Source organism: Camelus dromedarius, chromosome 34 (assembly GCF_036321535.1).
Source record: "Camelus dromedarius isolate mCamDro1 chromosome 34, mCamDro1.pat, whole genome shotgun sequence".
Classification (NCBI taxonomy): Eukaryota; Metazoa; Chordata; class Mammalia; order Artiodactyla; family Camelidae; genus Camelus; species Camelus dromedarius.
Window position 1 is genome coordinate 18,051,814 of NC_087469.1, and position 16,064 is coordinate 18,067,877.

General features: G+C 51.8%; 1 protein-coding gene across 5 annotated transcripts in view; it reads right to left on the reverse strand.

Annotated features, from left to right (window-relative positions):
• SNX19 (sorting nexin 19) overlaps nucleotides 1-15,846 on the reverse strand; it is a 39,903-nt gene extending 24,057 nt beyond the window's left edge. For 2 of the 5 annotated variants that reach the window (XM_010986289.3, XM_031443364.2), the window contains exons 1-8: nucleotides 13,723-15,846; nucleotides 11,787-11,925; nucleotides 10,530-10,630; nucleotides 10,298-10,417; nucleotides 8,302-8,432; nucleotides 7,050-7,146; nucleotides 6,395-6,575; nucleotides 3,901-4,030 (exon numbers count right to left, since the gene is read on the reverse strand). In XM_010986289.3, coding sequence (XP_010984591.2) covers nucleotides 3,901-4,030; nucleotides 6,395-6,575; nucleotides 7,050-7,146; nucleotides 8,302-8,432; nucleotides 10,298-10,417; nucleotides 10,530-10,630; nucleotides 11,787-11,925; nucleotides 13,723-15,426 — 2,603 coding nt within the window. In that variant the 5' untranslated portion in view covers nucleotides 15,427-15,846. Of the gene's footprint in view, nucleotides 1-210; nucleotides 3,343-3,900; nucleotides 4,031-6,394; nucleotides 6,576-7,049; nucleotides 7,147-8,301; nucleotides 8,433-9,363; nucleotides 10,219-10,297; nucleotides 10,418-10,529; nucleotides 10,631-11,595; nucleotides 11,654-11,786; nucleotides 11,926-13,722 lie in introns of those variants that run through there. The other 3 variants (XM_064482232.1, XM_064482233.1, XM_064482234.1) reach the window with 3 other exon arrangements.
• Nucleotides 15,847-16,064: the final 218 nt, after the last annotated feature.

Sequence of the window (16,064 nt, forward strand, 5' to 3'; positions counted from 1 at the left end):
GCCCTCCCCCGGGCTATGTCTGTGACTCGATCTGCACGTGGGTTTTGCGCCTTTCCGCTCCCCAGACAGCCGTCCGCCCGGCTGGCCCAAGGTGTGGCTCCAGCGGCCCTCCCGGGCATGGGGATGGACAGGCGAGGAACGCGGCCCAACCCGAGTCCTCCTCCTCCGAGGGCACCGCAGGGTCCCAGCAGCTCCCTCTGCCCACGGAGCCAGGAGCACAGTGGACCTGGAAAACACTGCTGAACAGTGCACGGGACCTGTGCTTGCTGCGCTGCAGAGACCAGGAGGCCTGCTTCCTGCCGTCGGACACGGGGATGCTCTGCCTGTCACGTTAACACGTGAGTCCACTGGCACAAAGTCACTGCGAAAGACCTCACAACGCCATGTGGTTTAGAAGCCCTGCCCTGTGTGACTCGGAGAGATACGCAAAACAGGGGCAGTGGAAGCTCCAGGAGGACACATGGGTGGGGCACCCTGAAGACATGAACAGAGCAGTGAATCGGGGCCACTAACTGGAGAAAGTGGAAACAGAATATACTTTTTATCCTTCCTTCCTTTTCTGAAGCACAAATATGAAGACCTCACGTTGACTGGACGTGCTCTATGCAGATACCTGGGGATAGACATCACTGTTACTCCTACTTTGCAGACGAGGAAACCAAAGCTCAGGGAGCTTGAACACAGCAGAGCAGCAGTCCACTGCAGTGAATAGAAACCTGGGCTTTGGAGCACCTGGGTGTGACATCTGGCTCCACCAGCACTTGCTCTGTGATCACGGACAAGGCCCTCCGCTCTCACCACCACAAAGCCGTAACACACGTGAAAGGAGGGACATCTGTCTGTTTTGTTCACTACTGACCAGCCCTTAGTGTTTTTTCAATGAATAAAGGAATAAGACCAGAACAATCCCCCAACTGGAGAGGAGTATTTTAAGGTACAGGGGGATCAACGCCATGGCCCAGCCTCGCCAGTTCCTACCAGTCAGGCCAGGAAATAGCTTACTCTCCAGAGCATCACCTACTTCCTTCTTCACATCCCAACCCCTGCACTTCCCTGCCTTCTCCCTGTCGCGAGAGAACTTATCATCACTGCTCTGAGGCAACGCAACCTGGCTTGGAATTCTTGCAGCCTACAATCCCCTTGGGTTTAAGCTTCCTGTTTTAAAGCTCCAAGAACCCTAGCTATGGAAAATACCACTTCTTCAGTGATTTTCCATAATTCCCAAAATATACTTCTCTCTCCTTTCTCGCCCAAGTTCTTTAATATTCTGAGTTATTCAAACTTCAGGTAACCTTCCTACCTATTTAATATATGAATTTCAATCTTTTTTTGAATTTCTCCAGACTCATCTATACTTTCGTTACTACTGAGCAACATCTTGTATTCTGAAACCAATCTATGATGTAAATAACTCCGGTGGGGTTGGGGGGGTGTGATCAACTATGATACGTGAGCTCGTTTAGGACTGTCCCATTTTCGGAAAGCACTTGGAAGATTAGCAAAGGGAAGCCCGCTGGAGGGAGCAGCGAAATGAAGGCTCAGTCAGCAACGTTCACAAGGGACTGAGCAAAACATGAAGATTCGACTTGTGAGTGCAGAGGTGCTGAGAAGGGAAATGTTTATTCTTTTATTCAATACTAAATGAGTGTCTTCTTTGTCTCAGGCCGTGTGTACGTTATGGGGACAAAGGCTGGTTCTGGCCCTTAAAGAACCGCTGGTCCAGGCAAGGTTTCTCAACCTTTATGCTGCTGATACTGGGGTAGGGCGGCGGAGGGGGGCGGTGCCGTCCTGTGTCCTGCAGGACTCTCAGTGGCGCCCCTGGCCTCCAACCACCAGATTAAGTAACTCCCTGCCTCCCTTCCCAGACGCAACAACCAAAAATATCTCCAGATAGTGCCAGACACCCTGGGGGAAAACTGCCCCCCAGCTGAGGAGAACTAGGTTTGGGGAAAGTGGGCCATTTCTCTAATACACGGTGATCAGTACTGTTATCAAAACGGGGAGTAGAGAAGAGGGCCTCTTAGTTCTGGGGGAAAATGGGAGGGGATGCCTTAGGAAATTTCACAGAATGGCACTGATTATTCATTTTTTGAAAAATATTTAGCAGTAGGCTAAGTAGACAAAAAGAGGGAAAGTTTGGGGCAGAGGGAGCGAAGAGAAGGATGAGTGGAGAAGACACGGAGGCACAGGCAACAGCATGAACAAGACCTGAAGGAAGAGTGATCAGAGCTCAGGCCCCGGGGGACGGCTTGCATGAGGGAGAACCAGAAATGAGGTTGGGACCAGATCACTCCACGTAAGAAAGGAGCCGGGATTGTAATATAATAAATAAGTATATATTTAAAACACAGTGGAGCCCTTTTCAAACAAAACCTTACCCAGATCCCCAGTCTACTCAGCTGATGAAAATGGAATTGCTTTATGCATCACGGTCCACTCAGGACCCCTGGCCTCCAAGCTGGCTTCTGAAGCCCTCTGTGGAACCTTGAACTCTGGGAAGCATGCTGGAAAAATCTCTTTTGCAGGCAGAAGGCACCCCTGAAGGGTATTAAGTGAAGGATATACGTTCACATTTGCTTTTCAGAAAAAGCGGTCTTGAGACAGGGCTGAGTATGGAGAATGGACGGGGGAACCTAAAGGCAGAGACCAGTCAGCATCTGATATGTGGCATCCGCGGAGACCAGCCTTCAGACTGTGATTACACAGGACGCGCTGGCTTCAGAGTTGTGCACACCCGGCTTCAAACTCCAGCTCTGTCATTAACTATGACCTCGGGCAAGTCAGCTGACCTTGCCAAGCTCTATTTTCTTATTCTGCGCGATGGGGCCACCTACCTCACTTGGTTGCTCTAAAAAAGTATGTCCACGGAGGTCAGGTGCCGGCACAGGATAAGCACTCAGCAAGTGCAAACATGCACCCTCTTCTTCCACTTGGTCCTTAAAGACAACGCCTTAAGTCTCCCTGATCCTGGGTAGCTTCAGGTGTGGGAGGGGAGATTTAATTGCTTGTTAATGGATTTCCTACTCGCTGCAGGATACGCAACTTTTTTTAAAATTAACTTTTATTTTTGGAGTGACCTATTAGCATGAGCCACATGCTAAGAGAAGGGTTCAGGACTTGGCCTCTTCTCACTGTGGGATCTGCCAGGATGTCTCCTGCGAGGGAGGTCAGAGCAAGAGTGGCCAAAGCTCAAGCACCGTGTGTGTCCGCCTGGTCCGGAGACAGCGCCTCTGGCCCTCTTCAGTCTAGCAAAGCTGCATCAGTTTCAGGGTGAGGAAGTCAGCAGCTAAAAACTCATTGCGGCTCCTTCAGGAGATTCAAGTGATGCTGGGATTGCAAGGCCTGAATTGTGAGGTCCAAGTTTTAAACCCAGGTACCTTCTACTCCTTGCCATCCGTGCCAGCAGCACCTCCTCCGCTGTGAATACGTACCCCCTTCCTGAGAAAATCATCTTAGTTTTGAGAGCACTCACGCGCCCTGTCCTGGTCTTTCTCACTGTTCACTGTCACAGGGGCTGTGTCCTGTCAGCTAAGAGACACGCCCACTGGAACAGTGTGAACAGTTTAGGGCTTGGGGTAGAGCTGGGTGGAGAACTGAGCCCAGTGTAGGGAGAGTTCAGATGAAGTAGTCTGAGATCACAGGCAGTGCCTGTGACTTAGGGCTTATGCCAGAAGGCCTGCGGAAGCAGGCCCATTCAAACCTTAGACAAGCTGACGGATGAGAGCCTTGTGACACTCTGTGGGCAGCCTTCATGCTCGTGCCCCTGGAACAGAGCCCTGCTCTTCTCTCACGGCCACAGGCTTCCTGCACGCCACACTGTCCCCTTCTAGTGGAGACAAGCACACATCCAACCCTGTCCAAGCTGAGACTCTGATGTGAAGGGGAACTCAGTGGTCTTACCTCTGAATTAGCGTCCCAAAGATGAGATGAAGAACTTTCCGCATGTTTTCCGTACACAGCCATCTCCACTGCTCCATCAGCAGCAAAAGCAGCAGATCCAGGGCTGTGTCAGCCAACTCCGTCTCTGCTCCTGGGGATGAAAAGGCACCAAGAGTAAGTCAGAGACCTGTGATCGAGGACCGCATTTCGGCGCACTGGGTTGTCGCCGTCTTCACATCGTTCTCACGTGTCTGTAATCCACCTGGAGTCAAGTCAGAGATGTCTGCCTCATTTCTACGAAGTTTAGTGAGAGGCTCCATACTCCTTTACAATTCTTTTATGTTCCACAATCACTTAGCAAAAATTTTTAATCTCTTAAAAAAATTTTGCATCTAATTACTTTGCCTACTTAGCTTCTGTTTCTTTTGTATTTCCCCCAGAAAGCTGAATACATTTTGTTCCAAGTAAGTGCTCACAACTGGTGACTAACTGGAACTGGCAGGGCCTAGTCTCCTCTATCCTTCTGTTCCACTCGCCTCCACAAAGCACCATGGAAATGTTGTGGGCAGCAGACATGGGATTCATTCTGTAAAAAAGTTGCTTTGAAAGCATCTCCATTACATGGAGCTGATGGGGTAAGATCCAGGAGACTTCCGTTTGATTTTGAGATCAGGCGTGGTTCTAGGAAGAACACTGCACCTTTGGTAAGATGCCACAATGATTCCTTTCTTTCCTGTCCCCAGGGCTGGAAGGGCCCCTGATGAGCTCGCAGCCAGGCCAGGCTGACTCCTGGAGCAGGTGGACTTCACGGACGGAAGCACCCCTCCTTCACCCTGTGCCCGGGCCCCACAATGGGGTCCCCTCTGATTTGCTTCCCAGGAGACTGCCCCAGAAATACATAATGTTCCTGAGCGAATTTCCAGTATCTGGTGCTACAGCTGTGACTAATATTATAATTAATCATCGATAGTTCTGTTAGTCTGGGAACAATGGCATTCTCCGGGCCACTTAAGGGTTTGTTAGAAGATGCACGATTTCAAATGTGGGCAGATCAGGTAGAATCGAATCCTACTTTCTTCTTAACCCCACCCAACATAGCTTTCTGCTTTCTGCACTGTGTATCGAGGGTGCTGGCGCCAGTGCTTTCTAGTCATCTGCTCAGAACGGGGGCTCCAGTTCCTCGGGAACAGCACCATCCCGAGCCCGACTCACCCTCCTCAACTCTGTTATCTTCTCAGGTCTGAATTTACCTACAGCTGCCACCATGTGGTGACAACGAGTCACGGCAGGAAAAACTAAGCAAAAGCAAACAAGGCACCAAGTCCTCCTGAAGACAGTGGAAAGTCACTTGTTACGTGAGCATTCTGAGTCTCAGGGCGGGAAGAAGGGCTCGGGCATGAATTACCCCTGTAGAGATACGATGTTCAAAATGTAAAGGCTTGATTTTGGCTAGAAGTACATCGTTTCACCATCTCATTCAGAGTCTCTACAGTCCTCCGGGGCTCCTGCCGTCCTAACACTTCGTTTACTCAACCAGCGAGCTGTGTGTGAAGGGCTGGGGTGGCACACCCCGTTCTCACAGTTAAGCTGAGGTCCACACAGCAGAGGCCAGGTGACTGATGTGGGCACCTGAGGCACAACGGTGAAACCGGCCTTCTTTCGCCTGAACCCAAGATTTTGTGATCCTTTATTTTCGGTGGGAGCCTTTGTCTTGGAGGTTTTAAAAAGCTTTCTTTTTATGAGTTCTAGCCCCGCAAACGTACTAATATCCAGGGCTCCCAGCTTTGCTCTGTAGAAAGCACCTGCACCTCTGGGAAGTGGACGTGCCCTGTGTCACACGCTTATGACTCTTCCCCCTCCCTGCTCTGCCCTGGGTAACTGGTGGTGTCACCCGCCACAGCAGTAATGAAACCGGAGGAACAGGGAAAAAGAAAAATTCCATTTTGTACATGCTGTACTTCAGCTGCCCCGCAGTGTATCTAAGCGGAGATGTCCAGTGGGCAACTGGAAACACACGGCCAACATTCAGGCATCACCCGCACACGTGTAGAGCTGAAGCCAACGGCACAGATGAGGTCGCCCTGGAGGAGTGTGCAAAGTAGGAACAGAGAGCCAAAAATAAAGCTCTAGAAGGAGCAGGAGCCAACAAAGGGGACTGAGGAAGGATCACAAGAGAGGCGAAAAGAAAACCAGGAAAGTGGTACCACAGACACCAAGGGAAGGCAGTTTCTAAGGATAGGGAGTAGACCAAGAAATGCCAGAGCACGAAAGAGGGACGGTACTGTAAGCCCGGATCTTACCTTGCTGGACTGGGACGCCCTGTTCTGGGGCCATGTCCCTCTGCTCGACTCAGCTCTGGGGCTGAGCCTGAGTCCTCTCTGACCCGAGCACTTGGCATAGGACATCACACGTCAGAGTTTAACACGTGGCCTGCTCAGAAGAGAGGCTGAAGCGACGGCTCCCAGGGACCACAAGTCCCAGGTGGACTGCGTCCCGGCCTCCTGCTGCCTCTTACCTGGGTCACTGCTGCCGAGGTCTTGGGCTGGCAGGGCTGCGTCCGACACGTGACCAGCCACGCACCCTTCGGAGATTTGCTCGGAATCTTTCCCTGGGGCGTCCGCTGGCTGCATCTCGAGTAACTTCGTCTGTTTTTCAATAAAGGATTCCATCCCAGATGTGGAGAGGATCTCTGACTCCTGAAGAAAGAGCCAGGGGCAGGTCACTGAGGATGTGGAGAGCAGGAGGGCGACTGCAGCACTTGGGGTCCCTCTGTTCCCTCCCCGCAGTGTCACGAGTAGGGGACCCAACTGACTCTGACCAGCTAAGGAGAGCTTTTACGTTTTACCTAAATTGCAAGGAAAACAACGCCTTTGTAGTCTCACTTGCCACAGAAACTTTGGGTTTTCTTCCAGGAACTCGCTTTCTCATTGTGTCATCCATTATCCCAAGCCCACCACCCTTGGGAAGCCAACCTGCTAGCCTGGAACTTCAGGAATTCCAAACTGCTTGGAGGAAGTACACCTAGAACACAAGTCAGAGACCCAGACATCGGCTAAGTCTTCATACGGCACCTGCGTCCTTTCTGACTCTGGGAACGTCTCAAGCCCCTGAACCGCAGGGTCAGCATCAGAGCCGTGAACTCCGCAGGTAGTTCTCTAGGGACCTCTTACCACACCGCCTTCCCGGAAACAATAGAGAATCTTCTCGTGTGTCTCACTTATACTCAGTGCTGGAGAAATTTTACTGGATGAGAACCTCAGTCTGGACCTGGTACAGAAATAAAGAGCAGAAACAGTATGTAATTCACGGTCTTGAGCCCCATACAAAGGGCTGAAAATATTAATACCTCAAAACAAGAACACATACTTAATCTTGGGCGTCTACTGTGGTCAGAGTCGCCAGGAGAGACCTGGCCCTGAAACCCCCCAAACAATACATATTCTGGCAATTCTTAATATACGTGCAACTCTTACACACAGCTGTGCCCACAATGCACTTGTGAAAGGGCTTCCGCTAATGTAATATAAGGACCAGCCTGTCAGGGCCATATTTCCACAGGCCAGAAGAGCAGCTGGCACACACTACGCACTCGTGACAAATCTGCTGAAGGTTAAACAGACAAGTGGCACGGACCAAGGCTGTCGTTGTCCGCGCCTGTCTGCACATCCACTTGTCCCCCTTGTGCTCCAGACAATAGGAAAGTTTTGAGGAATAGGGTTCTTATAAGCACAAGCATCATGGTCACCCTTCAAAATATGGGCCCAATAAAAAGAAGAGGCTAAGAACTGCAAGTGTTCTTGCCGGCCTGTGAAACGTGAACAGAGACAAAGACAGACAGACAGATGTACACACACACATTCTCTTATCCTCCATAGTGGCCCAGACATAGATAGGATGTGTCCAGGAAACTCAGGGCGGGGTCCTTCCTTTCCACGTGCTCTCCCAGAGCACCTGGGAGCCTTGAGCAGGGGAGAGCAGAGGGCCGTAACAGTTACCCAATCCGGCCTCGCTGGGTCCACTCTAGCCCTTTCCTGTTCACTGCTCTGGTATTCAACTTCGGAGCCAAGATTTCCAGAAATGATGGCAATCAGAGATCAGTCATAAACCTCAATTCTTAAAAGGAAAGAAACATCTCAATTTTCCAGGACAACAGAAAAGGAGAATATCCATGTGCTAGAGTTTCCTTCTGGTCAGGAACCCCCGGGCAGCTGGGCCCTGGGCTCCCATGGCAGGACAAACGCCCAGTGAGGCTTCCTGCGCAGGGCCTCAGGCTCTTCTGGGTGGAGCGCTGAGGAGGCTGGGGCCTGGCTCTGCATGAAACTGGTACACGTGACGCATCCCCTCTCCTCTAGGGCTTAAGAGTGGGGGTGGGCTTTGGCTGAAAATTGGGGACAAAGGTGCGAAGTGGGGAGGGTTTCTCACTTGCTGGCCTTCTTGCCTTCTGTCTGGAGTCTGTTTTCTGTCTCTGCCTCACTCAGCTCCTCGGTGGGGCTCTGGGGCTCGGAGCGAGGAAATGCTGTCTTCAAGGTGTCCACGATCGCGCTCACCACGGTCTGCAGGGGTCAGAGACGCAGGGTCAGATGGCACCCCAGGGAGCACTCTCTCCAGGGGCTGTGTGCCCCGGGCCGGGCAGGCAGCTGCTCATCCAGCAGAGCCGCATCTGCCGGCAGTCAGGCACAGCTCACGACCCGGTGCCCATGCTCTCCCCTCCTCTCTGTGGTCATAAAAATCCTCTCCCTGAGAGTTAAGACAAACAATGCCATGGGAAAAGAAGCCAAAACAATGGGAAAAATAAAAATCTGGGAGTTCTGCAGGCTTGTGAAATACTTTCCTTGTTCAATTTCTTTCTTTTCATCCAAAAGAATGATTTTTAGTTTCCAAATTGGTAATCCTTTCACCAAGAGGTGACTGAGTGGAAGTAACATAGAGAGGAACATATGAAGAAAAGGAAAAGTGAGGAAGATTGTCAAAGTAAGAACTAAGGTCTGGAAGCAATAGAATACAAAAATGCTCACAGCAGTTCACAGGGGAAAAACTGGTTTTCCTGCTAATTCAAACAATTTCTCTTCCTTAACTACAGAAAGAGTAACAAAAATCACTCAGGCTAAAATTCAGGAATGGAGCTGCTATAAACTTCTTTACTTAAAAACATAAAACAGTCCTCACTGAAGAGGAGGAATTATCTCTATTTCTCAGAATGGGAATATGACATGTAGACATTTGCTAAAAAGAAAAATAAAGAAATAAATGAAACCCTAAAATATCAAAGTAATGGAAGGAAACACCTCCTTTCCCGCGGGTGCCTAATTAACACTGCTGGCTCAGTGGCACCAGGCCCACTGTACCCGGGGAGGCCCCCACGAGGACCCCAGCCAGCACAGCCACGACGAGGCACAAACGGCTGAGCAGGACCACAGTAAAGGCCAGGGGACAGAAACCAGGGAAGGGACCCAGAAAAGTATGAATGTGGATTAAGTAGCTTACAAAACACGACTCCCTCTCCAGGCTCACAGAACCGCAGTCTGCAGGGAGGGTCCGAACCTGTCTTGTCCACGCCTGTATCACGAGCAACTAGTACAGTGCAGGGCTTTAAACAGGCGTGCAGGAGGCAGACGTTGAAAACAATCAACGAAGGAACACGTGTGCGTGGACAAACACATCCGCATGGAACTCTGAGGATCTCATCTCGTCTATCCCTTTCCAGTTTGCAGTTCTTCCTCAGAGCAGTGAACGTCTCCTAACTCCTACCACATGACATTCCAATTTATCACTTTATCCCCTGAAGTCTAGATGAGAAGAGGGAGAGCCCTCTTCTGCCAGAGTCAGTGTTCTCTAACCTGTTAAAACATACGCCAGTTTTGATAAGCATAAACCTCAGACTTCTGACCTGGAGACTCTAAAACCAGTTGGTAGTCACTGCACACGGTTACACAAATGTCCTTCTCCGACCATCTCCAAAGGTTCCGAGACACCCTCCTAAAGAAGGGGCAATTCTCTCACACTGCTCACCAGCAGAGAACCACTACACCGATCTAAATCCAGCTTAGTGTCCTGTCTTAGGGCTCTCTTCCCCGAGTGACCAACACTGGAATGACCTTCTGCTCCAGAAGAGCCCTTCCTGTCCCCACTGTCTGTGGAGGCCCAGATCTACCCTTACCTCCCTCCACTGGAGTAATAATGTCATGATGCCCCCAGGAAACACGTGCACTGACTGTGTAAGGGGTACTGTGTCCTCATAGTTGCTCCCTGTCATTCAGGAAGCTGACGATCTAACCAATATTTGGCAACAGGTCTTGAAAATCTAGCCCATGTTCTATGCACTCCTCTGTGCTGCCCCTCCCACACCCCTCCCGTGCTTTTCAGACCCAGCCTGTACACCGCTAGGAGCTAAGGCCGACCCCGGTGGCCCGCCTCGCACCTTGTCTATCCGGGAGCCCACGAACGGTTTCTTGACGAAGGCGATGCGCGCGTCTGTGTTCAGGGCAAGGAACTCTTGCACCTCCTCACTGTTAGCGAGCTCAGGAATGGCGCAGAGTTGCTGCAAAAGACACAAGGACTTCAAAGAGAAATTCTGGTCCCCACATCTCTTCACCATGGCTTGGGCGTCTGGGAGAGAGACTGGGAGCAGAGCTGGAACAGAAGCTGCTGACCTTTAGGAATGATTCCAAGAGGCTCTTGCGGGCTTCCACTCGGTCACTATCCATGTTTCCAAATGGAAGGTCTGGAAAGAGCTTTTTAGGACCCTTCACATCTTAAAAAAGAAAAAAAAGACTTAATTCACGTAACACTCACTAAGAGCTACTCCATATAGAACATAACACATATCTAAAGAAAACAGGACTGCTGAATATATTTCCTGGGATTTTCTTTCTCCCCTTACCCACGGCTGGAGCTGAGAGGCAGCCCGAGGCTGGCGAGGGGGCCAGGTTCCAAGGCCTGGGGCGCCTGCTCATCCCTCGAGTCCCTCCCTGGGGTCTCCCCTTCCTGGGATTTTCTTGTTTCAGGAGTTCCAAATATGACCCCTGGGATACAGTACATACAGCCTACTTCCACTATTAATGACAATATTAAGGTATAAGAGGCAATACACTACACTGGTTATGAATAAGGGCCCTGAAGTCCAAACGCCCCAGTTTAAATATTGGCTCCAATCCCCACTACAATAAAGACCTTAGGCAAGTTGCTTAATCTTTCTTTGATTCTTTTCTGTAAAATGGGGATAATGACAGTACCTATCTCACACACTGCTACGAGAGTTAAATGAGCTAATACGCGTAAAGTGCTTAGACCAGAACTGAGCATGTATTTTTAAGCTTGGCTCAGTCACTGTGGGCTACTGCTATTAAGAAAGTGTATAGCTGAAATCCACAATTTATGCCTAAAAACTTATTAAAATATTTATTTGGGTGACCACTGGTGTTTTTTTTAAAAACAAAGCAGCTACTTACTAGCTTATTTTTAAATTTTCTATTTCCTTACTGTCCCCGTGCCTTACAAGTGTCAAACAGCACACAAAAAAGCCTGTTGTTAAAGGAACAGCGGTAAAGATTTCTAGATAATATTTTATTATTTGCGAGAAATCAATCTAGGGAAACCGGAAAAGTTAATTTAACACTTCCTGCTACCTCATAGGCACAGGTAGAAATATGAAAGTTTCTTCCTTAAGCTTAAACTAGATGGGGCCCCAGGACAAAGGATTCAGCGGCAAAGAAGTACCTTGGAAAGACTGTCATCAACGCTGTCCAGCACTAAACCCAAAATACCTGTAAGCAAACTGGGGCGCACAGGACCCTTGAGGCCACATTCTCCCCCGACCCTCCCCGCAAACCAGCAGGCCTCCAGCCTCTCAGATTAGGGTGCCAGGTGTGAGAGCAAGCGGGCATTCTGGGGCTGGGGAAATGCCTGACTTTTGATGAACTTCCGTAGATCTGACTTCTCCTCCAGGCGGGTCTGCAGGTTCAGGAACTCGCGGTAGCGGCGGTTGACGGTGTGGTAGGCCAGCTGCTGCAGGCCGCCGCTGCTCTCGCCGTCCAGGGCCGTCTCGTACTGTGAGTGAACACACTTGTTTACGGCGTCGGCTCACAGGCCACGTTACAAGTACAGGAGGCATGAGGGGAGCAAGACCTTCTATTCTGTCCCTGAACCTGTCAGATCTGACAGCTGCTTTAGGTCATAACAAGAAACCCAAACTCCAAGGGGGCTGAATTAAAGAAGGAGCTACATTTTGCAGTGGACGTGGCCCACGAAGTGAGAAACAAGCTTTACTGATCTCTTCTCCCCTGCAAACACTCTGTAAACTATTTTTCAGACCCCAAAGACAAGGGATACAACAGAAGGTACAACGCTGATAAAAATGGTACCGCCTCTTTCACCCCTAATTACGGGGCTGGATGTTACAAGGCGGTAACCATTTTGTCATGGTACTCAACCAGTCATTATCTATATTAGTCGGGGGAAGAAAAAATCCGAAACAGCTGATAAAAAAATCATTTGTTTGTCTGAAAAGCCTTAAAGAATGTGTTTTTGTTTTGCTTTGGGCAGATTAATTATTCTTGGAGCTACACTACATTCTTCTTCCGAAGCACAGATCATTTGCATGATGTGATGTCATGGACTCATCTGGCTGGAGATGTTTTATGGGGTGAAAGTTTCTGTCTTCCTATGCTTGCAGGGCCAGTATGTGGGAAGTGGGGCTCTATGTTCCCCCAGAGCAAACACCCTGAATGGCACAAAAAGCTGCAATTTCATACCTACAGGGGAAGGCCTTCTGACAAGAGTAGTTAAGATATAATAAATGCTGTGGAAGAACAATGTATGTGCTTGTTCTCATTAGGAGCAGGTCACGGTCATTGTTTGGTTGAGGTATTATACTGTGGGTAAGTGATGCAAGAGACAAACTCCTTGTTGGTGGGATCTGAGGCAGAGAAATGTTTTAGAGGCAGAGAGAGAGGTATTCATTATGAGCTGAAATGAGCAAAGTCGTCCCTCCGACCAGTACTGAGAAGGAAAGGCCGACATAAGAGATGCCAGTGGAATTCAGGTTGGGGCTCTCAAACTTGGAGCACCTGGGAGTTATGACAATTTCTGTGGAACGTTCTGCTCCTTGGGGGCCACTATTCAATACTGTACATTCCCAAACTTGGCTGCATCTCAAAATCACTTGGGCTGCAGAATCTGCTATCAGAATACAAATTCTGATAGGCTCGGATGGATTCTGAATGAGAATTTCCCAGAATGGGTCCCAGGATTTTATTTTTTAAAAAAAATGCAACTCTCCAGGTGACTTGGAGGCAGCCTATCTTAAAACCAGTTTTAGGGAGCTGCTGCTCTATTGAACCAGCCATCTGAACCTCCTTCGTATCATCTCTGCCAAGCAGTTCCTACTACTGTGCTAAAACATCTCTAGGAACGAGGAACTTGCTACCTTGTGAGGTATAGATAGGTAAATAACCTTCCTTCCTAAACAAACTATGAAAGATGCTAGTATTTTTAAAAAGAAAGAAATTAGCAGGGAAAAAGTTTGGAAAGAATTTCTGGACAAGACTGTATCCGCTGGGAACCAATGAAATATATGATTCTCAGTCTCCTGATAGCCCTGAGATTGTAGGATTGCTTGTCAGGGTATCAGACAGAAGCCTACTCGGCTTCACAAATGAGCTTCAGACCACTCACATATAGCTACTTCCTGAATTAACCACAGCAAATGAGATACCCTGATCAGGCCTGACGGAGAGTACCTCCAAATAAGAGTACCCCACTCCCTTGAAACACGAGCTTCACTGACTCTGCCTTCCAAACCCATCCCCAGACCAGAGCGGGCGCCCACAGCTCCACTCCAGTTACCTTCACCGTGTAGAGCGTGTACGGGTGGAACCCGGTGCCACTGTGCTCGCGAGCAGTGATGGTGCCGGTGATACGAAGGTTCTGGATGACAACGGGGCCGTCTGGACTGCTGAGGGGCTCAAAGCTGAAGGTGGCTGAGCTGAGGGGACCAGGTGGGGAGGAGGAAAGCAGAACCTGTGGCAGACTAGGATCTAGGGAGCTCACACCATCGGTGAGATCTTTCTCTAAGCACGAGGGTCGCGAGGGGCACGTCCTTTCCGGACTGGCCAGCAAAGTTGTATGAGAGGTGACATCTCCTTGCTCTGCCTCCTTGTCTGCTGCGTCAATCTGGATCTCTGGGCAGGAGTTCAGCATGGAGACAAGCAGGCCTGTCTCCGCTTCTGTTCCTGGACCCTCCTCAGCTTCTGCCCCTTCAATTCCTCTGGCTCTCTCACCGTCCTTAGACTCCAGGGACTGGGAACCTCCTAGGGCACACAGGGCGTCCTGGATCCTGTCACAGAGGAAGCTGCCTGGGGTCATAAGCATGATGGTTTCTTTGCCCAGTTCAGACAATGGGGACTCCAGCTCTGTGTCGTCACACAAGAACAGGGGGCCTCGAATATCTGGCTGCAGGAAATGAGAAGAGTTGTTTCCAACTTTTCTTTCTTCCAGTACTTCCCCCAAGTCTCCCTCGAGTGCTTCACAGCCTTCTTCAACTTCTGGGGAGGGGTGTGGGGGCCCCTCTGGCTCACTACAGTTGAGGAGCAGGGGGGCTGCTGCTGGGGACGGAGCTCTCACCTCTGGTGGGCTCTGTTCCTCAACAGTCAGAGGCAGAGATGTGGGCACCGAGGGCTGTTCCAGGGCACTGGCCGGGCAAAGTGGTTTCACCACTTCTTCTGGATTATTTCTGGCCTTGGAAAAGATGCCCACTAGTACAAGGTGGATCCAGTCAGGATCTGAGAGCTTGCTGGTCAGTGGTAAGATTACATTGCAAGTAATGAGTTCCACCACTACATGGCGACCGGTCCGGGTCTCCAAGTGGGGCTTTGGCACCAGTCCTTGAAGCACCGCGTTCACGATGCCACGTGTATAGGTGACCTCAGCGCTGGGACTCTGTACAGCAGGATGTGGGGCGGTGACCCGGCAGTAAGCCTCCCAGAGCTGGGAGGGCTCCACTGTGCCACTCTGCTGCCCTGCCGTGGCCTCCTTTGCCTGAATATAGCTCTGCAGGTGACAACCGCAGAGAGTCAGAACCCTCTGGGCCAGAGCATGCCTGTCCACCATGGCCATCCTCCTCCGGAGCTCCTGGACCAACCCTCTCATGGCCGCCTCCATTTCCTCCTCGAAGGCTGGCTCCTGGCTCACCGTGCGGTACCACGACGACACGAAGTCCCGCATGATCATCCGGATAGTGCGGTCGATCTCCTGCTCCAGCTGCCGCTCTGCCTCCGGGCTTGGGGGGGACGTGGCCATCGGGATGAAGCGTTCCAGGTGCAGCCGACCTGAAGCCCCCACGATGGCGTCGGAGCCCAGCCATCCTCCGAGGACCACCAGCAAGGCAGACAGAAGGCACAGAAGCCACACGTTGACCAGGAGGTGGATGACCAGAAGCCAGCCGAGCACGGCCCCCACGGCCACCAGCTTCCGGCTACTCAGCAGGTTACTGACGCCACCGTCGGGCCCGGTCGGGGGCTCCTGCGACGAGGCGGCCGCCTCCGCCTTCATGGCGGACGGGAGCAGGGGGCTCCCCGGACCACCGCCTCCTACTCCACTTCAGAGCCGGCGGGAGGGGCGCTGACGGGGGCGCGGCCGTGCTGCGGGCCCCGACGCCCTACGGGCAGGGCCGGGCGGCAGGGGCGGCTCGGCGGCTCGGCCCCGCGGCAGCCCCTTCCGGCAGGGGCGCTGCCCGCGGACACAGCCCTGCGGCCTGCATGGTGCCCGGGCGGCGGCCCCGGGCCTCGGAGCCAAACACTTACTGACGCTGTAAACCGGGGCGCCCGGGACCGGCTCACGCCGAGCTCCGACTGCAGCGGACGCAACGGCGCCTCCTCCGCGGCCTCCTCAGAGGGGCCCTCGCCGGGCTGGGGCGGCCGATCACCCGCGCTCCGCAGCCCGGCTTCCCTCAGGGCTGCCGGCTTGCCGGGCGCGGCGACAACTTCCGGGTCGACGTCGGCGGGAGCGAGGCATGCCGGGAGAGCGCCGCGCACCCGTCGCCCGCCGGCGCGGCGCTGCGCGGCGCCCCCTGGTGCCGAGGAGCCGCCATGCCTGCACCGTGCAGCGGGGTTCCCGCTGCAGAGCGCGCGCAGCGCGAGCCCGCCAGGCGGGCGCCCCGGTTCCCGAAGCCGAGCGGACCAGAGCGCAGG